The sequence below is a fragment of the Hippocampus bargibanti genome, linkage group LG04 (assembly GCF_051943395.1).
Source record: "Hippocampus bargibanti isolate YZ-2025 linkage group LG04, ASM5194339v1, whole genome shotgun sequence".
Lineage (NCBI taxonomy): Eukaryota > Metazoa > Chordata > Actinopteri > Syngnathiformes > Syngnathidae > Hippocampus > Hippocampus bargibanti.
The window spans coordinates 16,715,001-16,732,811 of NC_142737.1; the positions used below are offsets into that span (position 1 = coordinate 16,715,001).

A 17,811-nucleotide genomic window follows, 5' to 3' on the forward strand; every position below is an offset into this window, starting at 1 on the left:
CACTCAAAATGTGGTGTAAAATATGCAACATAGGCGGCAGTAACACAGTTGTTCAAAATGTAAGGTATGCTTCTTTGAAATATGTTTGAGCACATTGTTGCAGGACATCAATACATATACTGTAATAGGGTTTGCAATAAATCGTCAAGATAAAAATTGAACTTTCTGTTGCCTCTTGCTTCCAATGTCAGACATATTCGGTCATGACAGGTCTGCTGTTGACAGCTCTGTCATCTTCCAACCTCGTAAGTTTAAGTATGTTACGAAAACCGCACATGCATGACCATCCGACTGACTACATTGCATCCAGCTCCTACAATGTTATTACCAAACTGTTTATAGCAGGAATCAGGAATACACCATGATAAAATATTCTTCAGGTGAAAATTATGGGTAAAACATACTGACCAATCTGAGTTAAGACAACAAACCTGCGGTAGATGTCCTGTTTCTTCTTACAATTTTAAATTTGTTAATATTATTGTTATTAACTTCTGAAACTGATTAATCCTCATGGGGGTCACGGGTGAGATGGAGCCTGTCCCAGATGACTTCAGGCAATAGGCGTAGGCCTGAACTGCTTACCTGCTATTCTTATTCACAAACACACTGAAGTACAATTTAAAAGTGTCGAAGGCGGAAGTAGTCGCCGAAACATGTCAGCTATTTGAAACACCTACACTGTCTGTAAGTAAAGAATCTGGTTAAAATTAGATATCAAGTAGACAGTATGAACTTAGTACAACAGTTTAAAAGTGTTCTATTCACCTACAATGCATGTTTTTGGAATCTGGGCGGATACCGGAGTACCCAGAGAAAACCCACGTCGGCAGTGTGAGACCACGCAAACTCCACACAGGTAGGCTGGAGCCTGGAATCAAACCCTGTGTCACTGTGCTGTGAGGCAGATATACTCACCAATTGTCCAGTGTGCTGCTCTATAATGTAATCCTTTGGTTTATTTTTATGTTTGTATCGTCATGTCAGCATTCTTTATATATACACACTGTAGCAGTGAGTGTGGTGAGTATAATTTTGCTTTTTTTGATTGTTGCTGTGTGTTGTGTGCTGTGGTGATGACCATTTTGTGTTCGGGAACCTTTTACTGAGCGAGTTGCTTGTTCTGTAGCCACAAAGAGACATAAGTCTTATTGTGCCGGTCCCAAGCCCGGATAAATACAGAGGGTTGTGTCAGGAAGGGCATCCGACGTAAAAGCTGGGCCAAAACAAACATGCGTATCATACCTCTGAAGATGGAGGTGACTGATTCGCTGTGGCGACCCCTTGAAGGGAAAAGCCGAAAGGAAAAGAAGATCGTACACAAATAATTGCATTTATTTTAACGTTTTCGAGTAGCCTGTTTAGTTAGTTGCCTGACAATATAGTTGACCAAAAATTATGTTATAAGACGGTCAGTTGGCGCATACGAAAAGTGTATATGTAACGGAGTTGTGCGCTTAGATTATTAAATTATGAAGGAAGTGACGCAACGGCGCACAGTGTGGCACTATGTCCCGCCCATAGTTTCCAGAACAATCTCGAGGAGATTCAGGGTGAGTCGCAATTTTCTGTTGGTCTTGATTAACGCGCATTTTCATGACAATATCTTATTTTGTTTCCCCTTTTGTACTGTCTAGTGTTATCTAATTAGTTCCCTTATTCATTTCGAGTTCAGATTACTTTTTGTGTCATTATTTACTTCACGTTTTGTCGAGTGGAACTTAGGAATATGCGCTTTTCTATCGCAGTTAATCACAAGACGAAACCCATGCGACTTCACCCATCCCTTCTGCCATACTGTGTTGCAGAAATAAAAGAAATAAAAAGACACATCCACGCGTCTCGTCTTCATTAATACAGCAGCATCGTGGGGATGAAGACAGTCACTGTTGTGACACCCGTCACATTGGTGCCGTGACCCGGACCACAAGTGACTCTCCACTTCGGACCGGGACCGCGATGCTGCACAAGGAAGACGCTGTGCAGTCCCATCACTCGGTGGACGGTGTGTCGACCCCCGTTTTGGAAATACATGTAGTGTGTTAATTGTCTGACCTGCTGTTTTGCAATTAGTGTGTTTTTTTTTTCATGTACGTGTTTTCGTGTGTTAAGTCTAAGAATGCGCTCCTTACATGTAACAAGTAGCACACCTTTGAGTGTGTTGGTAGAGGCTTCCCAACCGTGTAACAGTTGTATAGTGCAATCCAGAGTGGTGTAGGTTGTACAGAGGGGAATGGGCAGGTTCAAGCTGAGGCCACTTATGTTAGTGGGGACAGAGTTCCTTCCCAGACCCAGTGCAGTGCATCTATCACGAGCGCACAGACAACTGATACACCAGCAACAGACACCTTTCTCCAGTCTGTCACAGTTATGTAGTGCTATGCAGGGTGATGTAGTTTGTACAGAGGGGAATGGGCAGGTGCGAGCTGAGGCCACTTATGTTAGTGGGGACAGAGTTCCTTCCCAGACCCAGTACAGTGCATCTCCGACGAGCACACAGACCCTGACACACCGGCGACAGATCCCTTACTCCAGTCACCTGACGTAGTTGGTCAGATGAGTGACATAATTAGACAGCATTTTTGTACATCCTTGCCCGATAACCTTGTCTATTGTGCCTGTTGGTCTTTCTGTTGTCTTCCGTGTGTATGTTGCCTCACTTCTGCATAATTTAAGGGGGGTGTATGTAACGGAGTTGTGCGCTTAGATTATTAAATTATGAAGGAAGTGACGCAACGGCGCACAGTGTGGCACTATGTCCCGCCCATAGTTTCCAGAACAATCTCGAGGAGATTCAGGGTGAGTCGCAATTTTCTGTTGGTCTTGATTAACGCGCATTTTCATGACAATATCTTATTTTGTTTCCCCTTTTGTACTGTCTAGTGTTATCTAATTAGTTCCCTTATTCATTTCGAGTTCAGATTACTTTTTGTGTCATTATTTACTTCACGTTTTGTCGAGTGGAACTTAGGAATATGCGCTTTTCTATCGCAGTTAATCACAAGACGAAACCCATGCGACTTCACCCATCCCTTCTGCCATACTGTGTTGCAGAAATAAAAGAAATAAAAAGACACATCCACGCGTCTCGTCTTCATTAATACAGCAGCATCGTGGGGATGAAGACAGTCACTGTTGTGACACCCGTCACATATATGGTTGTTTATTTCTATTTGTGCTTTGCGAATGACTGCCAAGCAGTTTAGTGTGTGATCCGTCTTTCACCTAGAGTGAGCTAGGGTGGTCTCTGGCACCCCCGTAACCCGTTCAAGATAATGGATTGGATTGGATTTACCTTTATTAGTCTTGCAATGGAGCAATTTACATTTCACAGCAGCAAAGTTATGAAAGGAAGATGAATGAAAAATGTAAACAAAAGTTCAAATGCAGCTTTCTATACAAACATAACCAGGTTTGATTTTTATGAAGTATAGCTTATTGTTTCTACTTAATTCTTTTTATGTATTCAGTCTCTAAATTGCATGCCCCATTGGTGACTGGTTCATCCTCACATAGCAAAGGTTCTGGGTTCGATCCCGGCTCCAGCCTTCCTGTCTGGAGTTTGCACGTTATCCTCATCCTGTTTACTCTGGCTTCTTCATGCATTCCAAAAAACATTCATTGCATGCTTATTGACCACTTTATATTGTCCCTTGGTGTGAGTATGAGATACCATGGTTGCTCGTCTCTGTGTGTCTTTTGATGAAAAAGTTTCTTCAGCCGTCATCTGTACTTCTTTGAGCGTGTCGGACATTTCACTCTTCATCCAAAAAGCTTTGTCAGCGAACTAAAGTTGTTCGGGTAGTGCTGGCCCTATAAAACTATCCCTAATGGACAGAGGTGGTGGTGCCAGACCTCTGTCTTGAGAGGTCCCTGCTCTAAGGTTGGGGGGAGCAGTGGAAGCGAATCTGCAGATTGGTGGAAATTGAGGGAATGAAGCTCATTGAAGCAAAGGCCATCTGAAATTACATTGCAGGAAAGTACAATCTGCATGGAAAATACATTAAAGACCGTGTTAAACTCAACATACATTCAGATGGGCCCCTGAAATTAATCTGCAGATTAGCTTCAGGGAGTAGTCCACTGTTCTCCTCAACCTTGTAGCAGGGACCTATCAAAGCAGAGGTCTGACACCGCCACCTCTGTCCATTCGGGATATATACTTATCCCGTGACTGTAAAATGACCATGAGAGTTTGGAGAGGCGCTTATAAATGAAATGTATTATTATATAGGGCCAGAGCTACCAGCACAACTTTAGTTAGTTGCTTTTCAGATGAAGCTAGAAGCTAGAAGCTTTTCAGATGAGGAGCGAAACGTCAGGCACCTTCAAAGAAGACTTGTTAAGACAGTAATTTTATTGTTAGTTTTTTATTAAAGTGATGCTTATTAATGATAGTTATGTTTCTAATGGACAATGAACGCACCACAGAGGGCGGGTGGCTAGTTTGGATGACACATTGATTGTTTTTCTTCTTCTTCTTTTCCTTTCAGCTTTTCCCTTTAAGGTATTGTTTTTACATTGTGTTCAATATGTTTAGTTGGAGCAAAAGTAAGGTTAACTGGATCTTTTTAGCGTCACTTCTCACGTACGTCGTCTGACGTCAGTGTTCAACGTAATGGTAGCGTAGATATTTTAGTTTGTGTGTTGAGGTCTATCCACGTAATCGCCTTTTAAGTTAATTTTTACATGTTATAATAATAATATTACATTTTATTTATAAGCACCTTAGGATTGCTTTTACATGTCAACGTTCTTAATAAAATGGTGGGCCGTACATTATAGAACCCACAATTAAACCATGAAATTCTAGCGCCATCGTAGACGTGTGTTAAAAATGGACGAGGAAGAACAAGTGACAAAATCGGATTTTCAGGAGGATCCAGAGGAGTCAGGCTCTCAAATCCTCTCGGATGAAATAGGTGTGTTTCGTTTCATAGTCTATGCAAATGATGAGCTTCGATATTTTATTTCTGCGATTACTCTGTTCAGAAATTAAAGATGAGTCGTCACCTGAACCTAATAATAATAATAATAATGAGGAGGAATGCCTGTCCCCTACTCCCGACGAGATTGTCAGGAGCAACGAAGACATCCTGAGGCTACTGCAGAAAAAACTTGTTCATGTAGGTTGACATTCTCAGCAAGTGTGACGAATGTATTTTGTTTTGGGGGACCATAGAATTTGTTTCGAATTCAGAATTGAACTCGACCGACACCAAACCGGGTTTGATTAAAAAAGCAATAGAAAAATACATATAAACAGGTCTACAGGTCTGGGGGCTACTGTTTTATATCTATATCCACGTAAAAAGTTAAATGATTTCTCCTTGCCTCGTGCCAAGGAGATTCCTAAAGTTTAGAACTTTAGACTGAGGTCTTGAGGATTTATCTACTAACAAACGCAAATCAGGAGTCCATATGGATCAAATTCAAGGCCCAGGGGTGCCATGATGCTTGTTAAAGTCCGAACCAAAATTTCAAATTGTTGTATGAAAATCACAGTAACAATCATTATTCTTTGAAAACTAGCTATTCATTAATTTATTGTATGTTTTGAATGTAATATTTGGAGGAGATTAAATATTCTAATGCAGGGGTGGCCAACCAGTCAGAGACTAAGAGCCCCATTTTTTACTATGTTACTGCACATCATAAATATGGGCACACATGAACACCCCATCGCCCCATCCCTCACACACGCAGACCTCTGCTCAGCCAGATTTATTATAAATATCACATTTTATTATTTATCATTTTACTTACGGTTTTATTGTTATGTGCTTTGTTTTATTGTTTTTATTGTAAAGTGTCCTTGGGTGTTTTGAAAGGCGCTTGAAATTAAATGTATTATTATTATTATTAAATACCAAATCAACAAATATATCAGAAATGACTCCTACAGTACTAAAACGCCAGGAACATTTCCAACAAATAACACGGTTTTACACACACAAACTCAGTTCAACCAAGTCCACAAACAAAAATATAATAATTTACAATAGCGTGCGTATTGCTTCGTGGGACTTCTGGCATTCATTGTTTTGAACAATCCTCATTTAAAGGACAACCGACGTCTCCGGACAAGTTGTGTCCATAATTTGTAAAATGGCTTCAAATGACTTCGACTGGGCGTATTTTAATAAGATTCCACCACATATAGCTATATTTTACATTTTAAGACTCGCACTGAATATTCAGGAAGTCTTGTTTTTGAGTTGGTGACGAGTCCGTATGTGACATCACTAAAGGAACGCCCCTGCCCGAAAAAAAGACACATTATAGCAGTCCTTCCATCACGTCAATGTATTTTGCTGTACTTGTTTGGTCTGAAAACCTCGTGTGACACTCAAAAGCCGCCAGAAGAGGGCGTCCAAGCTCCATGGAAGAAATTTATCAGCCTCCTCACAGGAGCTCGGTGGCCATTTTGTGCCTCTTTTTGGGTGAGACATTTCCCCCAATGTTGCCTCAAAATTGCACAAATAAATTCTTTAATCGATTGCAAACATGTCTGCTTTCCTCTTCATCTTCTTCTTCTTCATCAAGCATCTTCTCCGAATGTGAACCCATTGTTTGGATTCTCCAGCAATGCAAGACATCTTGGCGTGACGTCACGCACTGGGGGCGGGACTGTCTGAAAATGCCCAATTCGCAGCTCAATTTTTTGCAGATTTTGGAGACTTTAAATCATTTTTATTGGTGTTTTGCATTTGACGAAAAATATCATACTGCATGTTTTGGGTATTTTAGATGCTATAAAACGTTTGTCTGGTGTCAGTTAAAAAATCAAAAAGTGACGTCGGTTGTCCTTTAAGAGTCGCATTAAATCAGCCAAAGAGCCGCATGCGGCTCGGGAGCCGCGGGTGGGCCAGGCCTGTTCTAATGGTTTCCCCAAATTCCCAACAGCACTCAAGAGGAAAGCATAACTCCAATGTTGCCCGTCGCAAAAATGAAGTTTGACACCACTGCAGGAGACCAGTCTAACAACGTATATCCCGTGAGGGATTATTTAACCACACAGAAAAAAATAATTAGTTAATTACGGTACCTGTTATTTTTCATGCTATCTTGCGAACACAGCCAAACCCATGACACTCTTGTGCAGGTATTAAACCTACCAAGAAAAAACACTCAAGTTGCAATTGTATCTCTTTTTAGATCTATATCCCATTAATCACTGCCCATCAGATGAAGACAATAAAAGTCAAGTGCCAGACTGAAGACGTTTCTCTTCAAAAAGAATCTAAAAATGAAAAGGAGTCTCAAACCAAGTCGAGTGATCCAGCACCCATTCGTGATGAGTTGCTCAACAGCACACACAAGTTCCTGGGAGTGGTTAACACGACTATTCAACAACTTAAAGCTCAAGGTTTGTTCGACACAAATGTATACTGTATCAATTTCACTTGTATATGTATTTTGGTTGAATGTTTTGAAACCAATATGTGTGCATCATAAACGTTTTTTATACATTCACCAATCACTATGGAAGAATTGGGAAGATTTTAAACTACATTTCCATTAATCTTGTATTTCCAACCGGTAAATTTGCTGATTTAGAATTGTATGCAATTAATTCGTATGCTTTTTGTAGATTAGCATCAAATTATGTTATTTATTGTTAAACCAGTTACAGACCGATGTGATTCTTTTAATTGGGGACTGAATAATGTAGAGAAAATTAGGGAGTTATTAATGTTGACGACTGTCTAGTGAGTTGTAAGGGTAAATGTGCTTTCTCATCCTTTTGATCTCAATATAGTATTTTAAAGTGGAACAATTGAAATCAGTTGGATTCTTTGTCCTTTCACCGATTGAATTAAAACAGATTTTCCAAGTCAAATTGTTTTTTGTTTCACCCCAATGAGTTAAGCACATGAAAGCGGTCAAGGACCAGCTCTTGCTAGCATCTGTTTTGAGAGTAATTTAGAAATGACTGAAAGCCGATGCAAAAATTTGATTTTCTTGATGAGTGAATCGTCTGTTTTCTGCCCGTTGACTGAATTTTGATCATATACACTAAATAACCATTTTTATTGCAGATGAGATTGCACTGTACATCCCAGAGATAGATATGGAGTCAGATGTGACTAAATTGATGAGAAATGTAGAGCTGGTGGAGGAGCTGGAGAAGTGTGTGACAAACTGGCAAAGTCAGCTAGTTACTGTTATTGAGGAGCTGGACCGCAAGAAGCCAGAGACACCTCGTCCGATGGCAGAAATCATTTTTTGGCAGGAGCGTTCTTCCATCTTGAGTGCCCTGACAGCAAAGCTTAATCAACCTGCGATAAAGAAGATTTTGCAGATATTGACTAAAGCGCAATCAGATGTGGTTTCTCCGATGGAGAACACAGTGTCTAAACTTGTTAAATACAGTTTGGAGGCAGATGAAAATGTAGGCTTCCTCAAAACACTGGAAAGGCATTTCAAGGTGAGTAATAGGTTTGATCAAATTTGGTAACTTGTCCATCCCCAAACCAAATGTTTTCCCTTCCAGAATCTGGCAACTGGATCACACTTCAGTGTGATTATCGAGACCATCCCACCTCTGATGAACAGCCTACAAGTTGTCTGGTTAATATCCTGCCACTATAACAGGAACGATCGCATGGTCCCCTTGATGGAGCGCATTGTTTGGCAACTGTCAGAGCGTGTGGCTCAAGTCATTGATATTCATGTGCTGTTCAAGTAGGTGGATTTTCAATGTAACTGAAATGTAAGTGGTGCCCGTTCCCCATCAGGAGAGTCCGATTGTGTGGTTCTTATAGAGATAGGAGAGAGTTGGCCAAATCCAAGGTGGATGATGCCAAGGAAGTTCTGGAATTGTGGAAGTCCTCTTACTTTGATGTGCGCGCTGAAATTCAAAAAGGTGGCACTGGTAAACGTTGGGAGTTCGACAGGAGAAAGCTCTTTGAGAAAACAGATTACATGGCCACCATCTGCCAGGACCTATCTAACGTTTTGCACGTCAGTGTTTTTTACCCAGTCACACTCCACACAAATCCAATCCAATCCACTCATCATTCCCTGCTGGATGGAGAGTTATTACATAAACAAGCTTGATATTGATGTTAATGTTGACTTGTTTTGTTTTCTGCAGAATTTGGAACAGTTCTACAGCATCTTCTGTCCAGAATTAAAAAGTGTGACTTGGGACCCAAAACGGTTTGATGAAATGCAGGCCAAAGTGGATAACCTTATCTTACCTTTTGAGGAAGCCGATTTTGATCCTTTCAGTAGTTGTAAGATTAGCAGCTGGAAAATTATTATGCAAAACTTCAACAGTACAGTTCATGTAAGTTCGAGGTGCATTTTGACTTGATTCCTCATACGTTTCCAAGAGCATTATCAGTGTACTTGTTGGCTTTTACTTTTACCGTGTATTTGTGATTGATTAGGCCATTGAGAGGGAGGTCATGGCCTTCGTTGACCAGTCCTTCAAGACTCTGCGCTCTTCAACTGCTGCCTTTGAAATGCTTGTCAAGTACAAAGACATTCGATCTAGACCATCCATCAATAATCATTTAATGAAAAAGACTAATGATGTTTTGGCTCAATATTGCAAAGAGGTTAGTTTGAGATCATTGTCAAGTTTCTCTTGAAAATGTCACGTCACTTGAGGCTCGAGGGCTGGGCTCGAGTGACGAAAGGAAAGCGGGGAGTGTGGATCCAAAATACACGGCGAGACAGATACTCGTATACAAAAGTCTTTACTGAGGCACACATGAAAAAATGACAGCAGGATGAGGTGAGTGAGGGAGATCAGTGACAGCTGATCTGACAGCACGGAAGTAACAGGGTGGCTTTCAGAATACTCCGACGGCGACTGTCTAGCGCGATCGGTAGATATAGTCAGAAGGCACAATCAAGGGAATGACAATCAGCTGTGGGGACCCAGGTGCATGATGATGGGAGGGGCCGTCTCCCCGGGAGCAGCGGAGGAGGTGGCAGGAGGGGCGGGGCGCGCCCAGGACGGCGACGAGATGTGACAGTGCCCCCCCTCAACGGACGCCTCTTGGCGGCCCACCAGGTTTGGAGGGGTGAGCCGCATGGAACGCCCAGATGAGAGACGGGTCGAGGATCCAGGCACGTGGGACCCACTGTCGTTCCTCCGGTCCATAGCCCTCCCAGTCGACCAGGTACTGCACTCCTCTGCCCATGCGCCTGGAGTCCAGTATCTCCCGCACGGTGTAGACCAGTCCGTCGGCCAACATCCGGTGGGGGGGTGGGGGGGTTGGCGTGGGGGCTAAGGAGCAGGTTTCCACTGGCTTGAGGAGGGAAACGTGGAAAACGGGGTGGATCCTCATGGTGGGTGGCAGCCGGAGCCTCACCGAGACTGGGCTGAGGATGGCCTCGATGGGGAAGGGACCCGTGAAGCGTGGGCCCAGCTTGGCTGAAGACCCTGCCAGCCTAAGGTCCCTCGTCGACAGCCACACCTCCTGCCCGACCTGGTAGTTGGGTGCCTGTCTCCGGTGACGGTCCGCCACCCGTTGGTTCCGGGATGCGGTGCGTGTCAGGGCGTCCCTGGTCTCCTTCCAGACTCGGTGGGCCCGTCTGAGGTGATGTTCAATAGACGGGACCTCCACCTGGCCCTCCTGAATGGGAAACAAGGGCGGCTGATAGCCACAGGCGGACATAAATGGGGACCGACCTGTGCCTGCGGAGACCAGGGAGTTGTGGGCGTACTCCACCCAGGGTAGGTGCAGGGCCCACGACGCCGGGTTGTGGAGGCACACGCACCGGAGGGCCGCCTCCAGGTCCTGGTTCTTCCTCTCCGTCTGTCCGTTGGTCTGGGGATGGTATCCAGACGACAGGCTCGCCGACGCCCCTAGGGACCGACAGAAACGTTTCCATACCTTGGACACGAACTGCGGTCCCCGGTCCGACACGATGTCCGTCGGAATCCCGTGGAGACGGACGACGTGGTTAACCAGGAGTTGAGCCGTCTCGATGGCGGACGGCAACCTGGTTAACGGGACGAAGTGGGCCGACTTGGAGAATCGGTCCACAACGGTAAGGACGACCGTCTTGCCACGGGAGGGGGGGAGGCCTGTCACGAAGTCGACGGAGATGTGGGACCAGGGTCTGGACGGTACCGGTAGCGGCCGGAGGAGTCCTGCCAGGGGCTGATGGGAGGCTTTCCCACAGGCACAGGTCGGGCAGGCCTTCACGAAGAGGGTGATGTCCCTCCGGAACCCCGGCCACCAGAATCGTTGGGCGATGAGTTGGATCGTCCTGTTGACCCCCGGGTGACAGGCAATCCTGGAGGTGTGCCCCCAGACGAGCACCTCCGTGCGAAGAGGGGGGGGGGGGGGACGAACAGGCGATCCTTCGGACAGCCCCTGGGGATGGGGGTCGTCCCCTGGGCTTGCTGGACTTTTCTCTCAACCTCCCACCTCAGGGCACCCAGGATGCGCTGGGCCGGCAGAATCTTGGTGGTGGTCTCCTCCTTTTCTGCCGGCTCATGGATGCGGGATAGGGCATCGGGCTTGGTGTTCTGTGACCCTGGGCAGTAGGTGAGAGAAAAGTTAAAACGGGTGAGGAAGAGTGACCATCGGGCCTGACGGGAGTTCAGTCTCTTGGCCGACCGGATGGCCGCCAGGTTCTTATGGTCAGTGAAGACGGTGAAGGGGTGTTTCGCTCCCTCAAGCCAGTGTCTCCGTTCCTGCGGGGCCAGGACGAACGCCAGCAGTTCCCGGTTGCCGACGTCGTAGTTGGCCTCAGCGGGGCTGAGCCGGCGGGAGAAGAAGGCGCATGGGCGTAGCTTTTGGTCTGTGGGAGAGCGCTGGGACAGGACGGCCCCTACTCCGGACTCGGATGCGTCAACCTCGACCGTGAACGGGAGATCCGGGTCGGGATGACGCAGAACAGGGGGATTGGTGAAGGCTAGACGGAGGCGATTGAATGCCCCCTCAGCATCGGGCGTCCACCTGAAGGGAATCTTGGTGGACGTGAGGTTAGTGAGGGGGAGTGCCTTCTGACTATACCCGCGTATGAAGCGGCGGTAGAAGTTGGCAAACCCCAAAAATCGCTGAAGCTGTTTCCGCGTCTTTGGGATCGGCCATTCCACCACCGCTTTGGTTTTAGTGGGGTCGGCCCTGAGCTGCCCCCGCTCCACGATGAACCCTAGGAAGGACAGAGAGCGGACATGGAACTCGCACTTCTCTGCCTTCACATAGAGCCGGTTTTGCAGGAGCCGCGCCAGGACCCGTCGGACGTGTTGCCGGTGCTCCTCTGCGGAACGAGAAAAGATGAGAATATCGTCAAGATAAACAAAAACAAAAACATTGAGGAAGTCCCTGAGCACATCATTGATCAAATTTTGGAAGACGGCGGGCGCGTTCGTGAGTCCGAACGGCATCACCAGATATTCAAAATGTCCTAACGGTGTCTTAAATGCAGTTTTCCATTCATCCCCCTCCCGGATGCGGACCAAGTGGTACGCGCTACGGAGGTCTAATTTGGAAAAAATGGTTGCTGATTGAAGGGGCGTGAAGGCTGAGTCCATGAGGGGGAGGGGGTATTTGTTACGGATGGTGATGTCGTTCAGACTCCGATAATCGACACACGGACGCAGGGTTCCGTCCTTCTTGTCAATAAAGAAGAACCCTGCGCCCAGCGGAGACCGTGACGGCCGAATGAGTCCCGCCGCGAGGGAGGAGTCTATGTAAGTGCTCAGGGCTTCCCGTTCCGGTTGTGAGATGTGGAAAAGTCTGGAGTCCGGTAATGGAGCCCCTGGCTGCAAGTCAATAGCACAGTCATACGGTCGGTGGGGCGGCAGGGATTGGGCGTTGTCCTTGCTGAACACCTCCCGCAGGTCGTGGTAGCAGTGTGGCACGCCCTTGAGGCAGATGGCCTCAGGCGGTCCACCGCGGGAGGCGTCTCGCCCTGCCGTAGCCGACCGTAGGCAGTTGGCGTAGCAGTAGGGGCTCCAGCCCTGAATGGTGGGACCCTCCCAGGAGATTGACGGGTCGTGGGTATTGAGCCAGGGGAGACCCAATACCAACGCCGCATTCCGGGAGGGCATAACTAAAAATTGGCGGTGCTCGACGTGGTTCCCCGCGACCCGGAGTTTGAGCGGGGCCGTGAGGTGGGTGACTCGGGCAAACAGTCTGCCGTCCAGGTCGACCATCTCCTTTGGGGGGTGGAGATCGATCAGCTGGCAGCCCAACGAGTCCGCCAGCTGGGGGTCAATGATGCACCCGTCGGCCCCCGAGTCCACTAGGGCCCGCACGGTTTGGGAGCTGGACGGGCCGATTAATTCGCTGTCCAGCTCCAACCGCGCAACGGGGGTCGTGGATTTGACCTCCAGAGGTCGCTGTGGTCGCCGTCTTGACGGGGACTTGCGTGGACCTGAGGTCTTCGCCTGGGGGCCTTGGGTGCGACGAGCCCCGGGGGTAGTGTGGTCGTTCCCCCCCCCTATGATCATGGGTTCGGGGGATTCCTCCAGGCGCCACACACGCTCGCTGCCGGGTGTGGGAGATCTGGACCGGCTGCGTGGCTGTCTGGGCCGTCGGCCGCGCTGCTCCCTCTGTCGCTCCCGAAGGCGGTGATCCAGGCCAATGACTATGGCGACCAGGTCGTCGAAGGTGGTGCCCGCGTCGCGGGTAGCCAACTCGTCCTTGAGGTCGGTGTTCAATCCGCGACGAAACACCCCCCTCAACGCTCGGTCGCCGTAGCCGCTGCCAGCGGCCCGGATGCGGAAGTCGACGGAGTATTCCACGGCTGAACGGGCCCCTTGGACGTAGTCCAGTAGTCTCCCCTCCGCTTCGGACTCCGTCACCGGATGATGGAAAACCCGGCGTAACTCGGCGACGAAGTCCGGGTACGAGGTGCGCAGCTCCGGTCGGGATTCTCGGATGGCCAGCACCCACGTCTCGGCTTCTCCCGTGAGCAGGCTGGTGATGAAGGCTACCTTCGCCTCATCGCTAACGCAGGCGTATGGATGTTGCTCAAACACGAGCGTGCACTGCATTAAAAACTGAGCGCAGCGCCCGGTTTCGCCTGCGTAGCGGGAGGGAAGAGGAAATTGAGGAGCGTGCCTACTCACGGGCGGGGAAGACTTGGCCGTGAGAGCGGAAATGCGTGCCTCAGCCGCCTCGAAGCGTTGAGCCAGCATGGTGGTAATTTGGCTGATTTCCGCGATGGCTCGGGCCAGCTGGCTCGAACGCTCCGCTTGCTCGGTGAGGGCGGCGAGATATCTGTCTTCGCCTGCGGGATCCATAGTTGGTCGGAGTATTATGTCACGTCACTTGAGGCTCGAGGGCTGGGCTCGAGTGACGAAAGGAAAGCGGGGAGTGTGGATCCAAAATACACGGCGAGACAGATACTCGTATACAAAAGTCTTTACTGAGGCACGCATGAAAAAATGACAGCAGGATGAGGTGAGTGAGGGAGATCGGTGACAGCTGATCTGACGGCACGGAAGTAACAGGGTGGCTTTCAGAATACTCCGACGGCGACTGTCTAGCGCGATCGGTAGATATAGTCAGAAGGCACAATCAAGGGAATGACAATCAGCTGTGGGGACCCAGGTGCATGATGATGGGAGGGGCCGTCTCCCCGGGAGCAGCGGAGGAGGTGACAGGAGGGGCGGGGCGCGCCCAGGACGGCGACGAGATGTGACAGAAAAGTGGTGCATTTATTTTGTAACACTGCTGATTTGCCATTTTCGTATATGATCTCAACCTGTGTCAACTGTTTTTGTTTTTGCTTTACATCATTTTTACATAGTAATGATCATCACTTGTCTTTGTTATAGGTCGATAGTATAAATGAAATATTTGAGGAAAAGAGAGATAAACCACAAATTAATAAAAATGAGCCTCCCATGGCAGGAGGCGTTAGATGGACACATTCCCTTTTTCAGCGCATAAAAGGAGGCATGCTTCCTCTACTGAGGATGCCGGATTTACTGGAAAGTGAAATGGGCCTACTGGTAAGGAAATGTACTCCCACCCCCCCCGACATGTACACAAATTACCTGAAGGTCTGTCGGACATTTTGAGAACTCTATACTGTGTACTTCTGTGAATGTGACTAAGGCAAAGAGCAAATATTTGGAAATGGCCAAAAAAATAAGTGAATATGGAGTTAAGAAGTATAAATCCTGGGTGTCTGACACTGAACGCAACTTGCCAATGTTATTAAGAAGACCCGTCTTGGTCATAATTTCGAAAGAAACCCAACGAGAGCTGGTATGTATTGCCTTCATTGTATTTGTTCGTAAAACATGACCATTTTTTACTGAATTCTGTATTTTTTGTTTATTTTTTATTTTAAGGGCATCCCAGCCAAACCTGACATCAAGGGACAGAGAGATAGGCGATACCATGTTAACTTTCCACCAGAAATCATGACAATAATTGCAGAGGTGAAGAACTTGATTTCAATGTCCTTCTCCATGCCCGAGGTAGCCCGAAACGTTACTCTTCAGGAGTCCAACTTTATAAGGTAGTCGCACTCACCAAGGATTCAAACCTACATCACTTTAATCTATGGATTTCACGTTGGATTTAGGTACAAAGAAGACCTGCGCATGCTTGTCAACCGCTACAACTCTACAATTGATGGTCTGAGTGATGCAAAGATCGCCATGTTGTCTCATAACATAAGAAGAGTAGAAACAGTGTTATTTCCAGGATGCAAAAGACTGAACTGGAATTCCTTGGGTATGGTGCGGTCATGTTTCTTTGATATCAATTCCACATGGAATGAGATCACTGTTTATATGTTTACGTTTAGCGATTGCTGATTTCATCAACAATGGCAACCCGGAGCTCTCAAAGTTTGAGACAATTGTCAATCAAATACAAAATAACGAGCTTGATATTGAAGCCAAATTGCAATCCATAAGAACGGCAGATCTCCTGAAATGCCCATCGCCAGAGAAGACGGACATTTTACCAAGTATTTAGATACAAACCACATTTTTATTAAACGTCCTCAAAGCATTTCAGTCATACTCATTTTATTTTTCAGGTATCAGGGAATTTTTTGAGTGTATTGATCGAGAACGGATCAAAACAGTGAACATGTTGCGAATCAAATATGCTGACATTGGACCTGTCATTTCAAAGGTGGAACACTTGATCATGGAAACAAACACTGGCAAGTGCACCAGTATGTCAAGTTATTATGCATTCTGGGAACGCAAGGTGCACGAGTCTCTCATTGGCATGGTGCAGAGGTAATATCCAGTAAACTGTCAAAAATATGAGAACAATACTTGAATGGTTTACATTCTTTCTTCAGTCTTTATGTTGGAACAAGTGTGGAATGGATGGCTGGTTCTTTGTAACAAATATTTGGCTGATTGTTATTTTTAGGAACATCAAGGCTTTCAATGTTGTGCTGATGGGCAGCACCCCATTCTTCCGTGTTGATGCCATCCTTTCCCCACCCAAAATTTTGTTGCAGCCAAAGACAAATGAGATTTCCCGGACACTTGTACAGTGTATCAGAGAGTGTGTTGAAAGCACTAAAGTAGGACCATTACTTCTTCCTCTGTGAGCTTTGAAGAATTTTGGGTGAAAATGTGCATTGGTGTATGAAATCTGTCCACTTCTATGTTTGTGTTTGCAGGAATTTGTGCGTTGGATGAGTGGAACCTGCATTGAGTGTCCACCACAGCATGTAGATGGTGATGACTTTGTGACTTTTAACTTCTTTGAGGATGTGTGTCATCTTCCTCAAATTAATGAAAGTGCCTTTGCTGTATCCCAGAACATACAACAGTTGATGCTTTCTGTAGACCAGTACCTTAACCACTGGAAACAATACCAACCTTTATGGGAAAAGGACAATACCACAGTTTGTGAAAAGTTTGGTGAAAAAAACCCATCATGTGCTATGTATGACCAGAGGCTGCAGTTCTATGCGCAAATAAATCAGAGAGTGGTACTCGAGTCTCTTTTTAAGAATGTACACATCATTCAAATAAACCTGGAGCCACTGGCTCGCACTGTGCAGGAGACTGCAGAGTCCTGGATCACTTCTCTGGGAAGTTTGCTCAACAAATCGGCAAAAGAAGAACTCTTCAACTTGAAAGAAGAACTTATGGTAATATGTGTGTGCATATTTTATTGAATATGATTCATTTGACTAACTGACTAACTTTGTTTCTGATCTTGGTAAAATTCTAATCTTCATGTTGCATATTCAATAGGAACTTTCAGAAAAACTTAAACAGAGTCCTGACACTTTTGACAACTTGAAGAATGTCCTCGGGACAATCTCAGATATTCGAGACATGTCTCTTAATGTGAGACTGAGCATCACGGATATTCAGGAAAGATACAGAACACTAGCTATGTACAAAGTGGAGGTATGTCGTCTAAAGCTTTCCAAATCTTACAAATCTAATGTCATCAATATTTTGTACAATATTTGCATTTGCTGAGTTTCCCCCCTATGTTTAGGTTGTACAGGAGGAAAAGGAACTCCTGGAAAATATTAACCAGATATGGAGTGACCTGTTTGCAGAATCCAAACGAGTAGATCGGAGTTTAACAAATGTCAAGATGTCATTTAAAGAGGTTAGAACTTGGAGCAATTACACATTTTTATCTCTACCACTACCAAAATGTCCATTCATTGTTTTGTTGTTTACCTTCACATTTTTATTGTCATTCTGTTCCGCCCAAAGACTACCAAGGGAATGACTGAAGACTTTCAGCAGAATTTGTCCGTCTTTGTTGCAAGCTTTAATAAGGACGGCCCTGGAGCTGTCGGTGATGATTTAGATCAAGGTATTTAAAAATATTCTGCAACCAGCATAACAATACTTTATTTTGTGTATTCTTCAAGGAC

General features: G+C 46.1%; 1 protein-coding gene and 1 long non-coding RNA gene across 2 annotated transcripts in view; both read left to right on the plus strand.

The window, feature by feature from the left end:
• The first annotated feature begins 1,447 nt into the window (after positions 1 to 1,447).
• Positions 1,448 to 3,076, plus strand: LOC148899281 (uncharacterized). The gene is made up of 2 exons (XR_016114857.1): positions 1,448 to 2,034; positions 2,995 to 3,076. It is a non-coding gene; the product is annotated as an uncharacterized LOC148899281 (long non-coding RNA).
• Positions 3,077 to 4,837: 1,761 nt separating this feature from the next.
• The window catches only part of LOC148899282 (dynein axonemal heavy chain 10-like), a 34,686-nt gene continuing 21,712 nt past the window's right edge, over positions 4,838 to 17,811 (plus strand). The window contains 19 exon segments of the mRNA XM_088994395.1: positions 4,838 to 4,922; positions 4,993 to 5,126; positions 7,159 to 7,369; positions 8,043 to 8,431; positions 8,498 to 8,688; positions 8,769 to 8,967; positions 9,101 to 9,295; positions 9,399 to 9,569; positions 14,762 to 14,938; positions 15,045 to 15,197; positions 15,284 to 15,453; positions 15,520 to 15,712; positions 15,714 to 15,909; positions 15,982 to 16,189; positions 16,329 to 16,485; positions 16,585 to 17,061; positions 17,168 to 17,326; positions 17,421 to 17,537; positions 17,648 to 17,750. Of these exon segments, the coding sequence (XP_088850521.1) occupies positions 4,838 to 4,922; positions 4,993 to 5,126; positions 7,159 to 7,369; positions 8,043 to 8,431; positions 8,498 to 8,688; positions 8,769 to 8,967; positions 9,101 to 9,295; positions 9,399 to 9,569; positions 14,762 to 14,938; positions 15,045 to 15,197; positions 15,284 to 15,453; positions 15,520 to 15,712; positions 15,714 to 15,909; positions 15,982 to 16,189; positions 16,329 to 16,485; positions 16,585 to 17,061; positions 17,168 to 17,326; positions 17,421 to 17,537; positions 17,648 to 17,750 (3,685 nt within the window).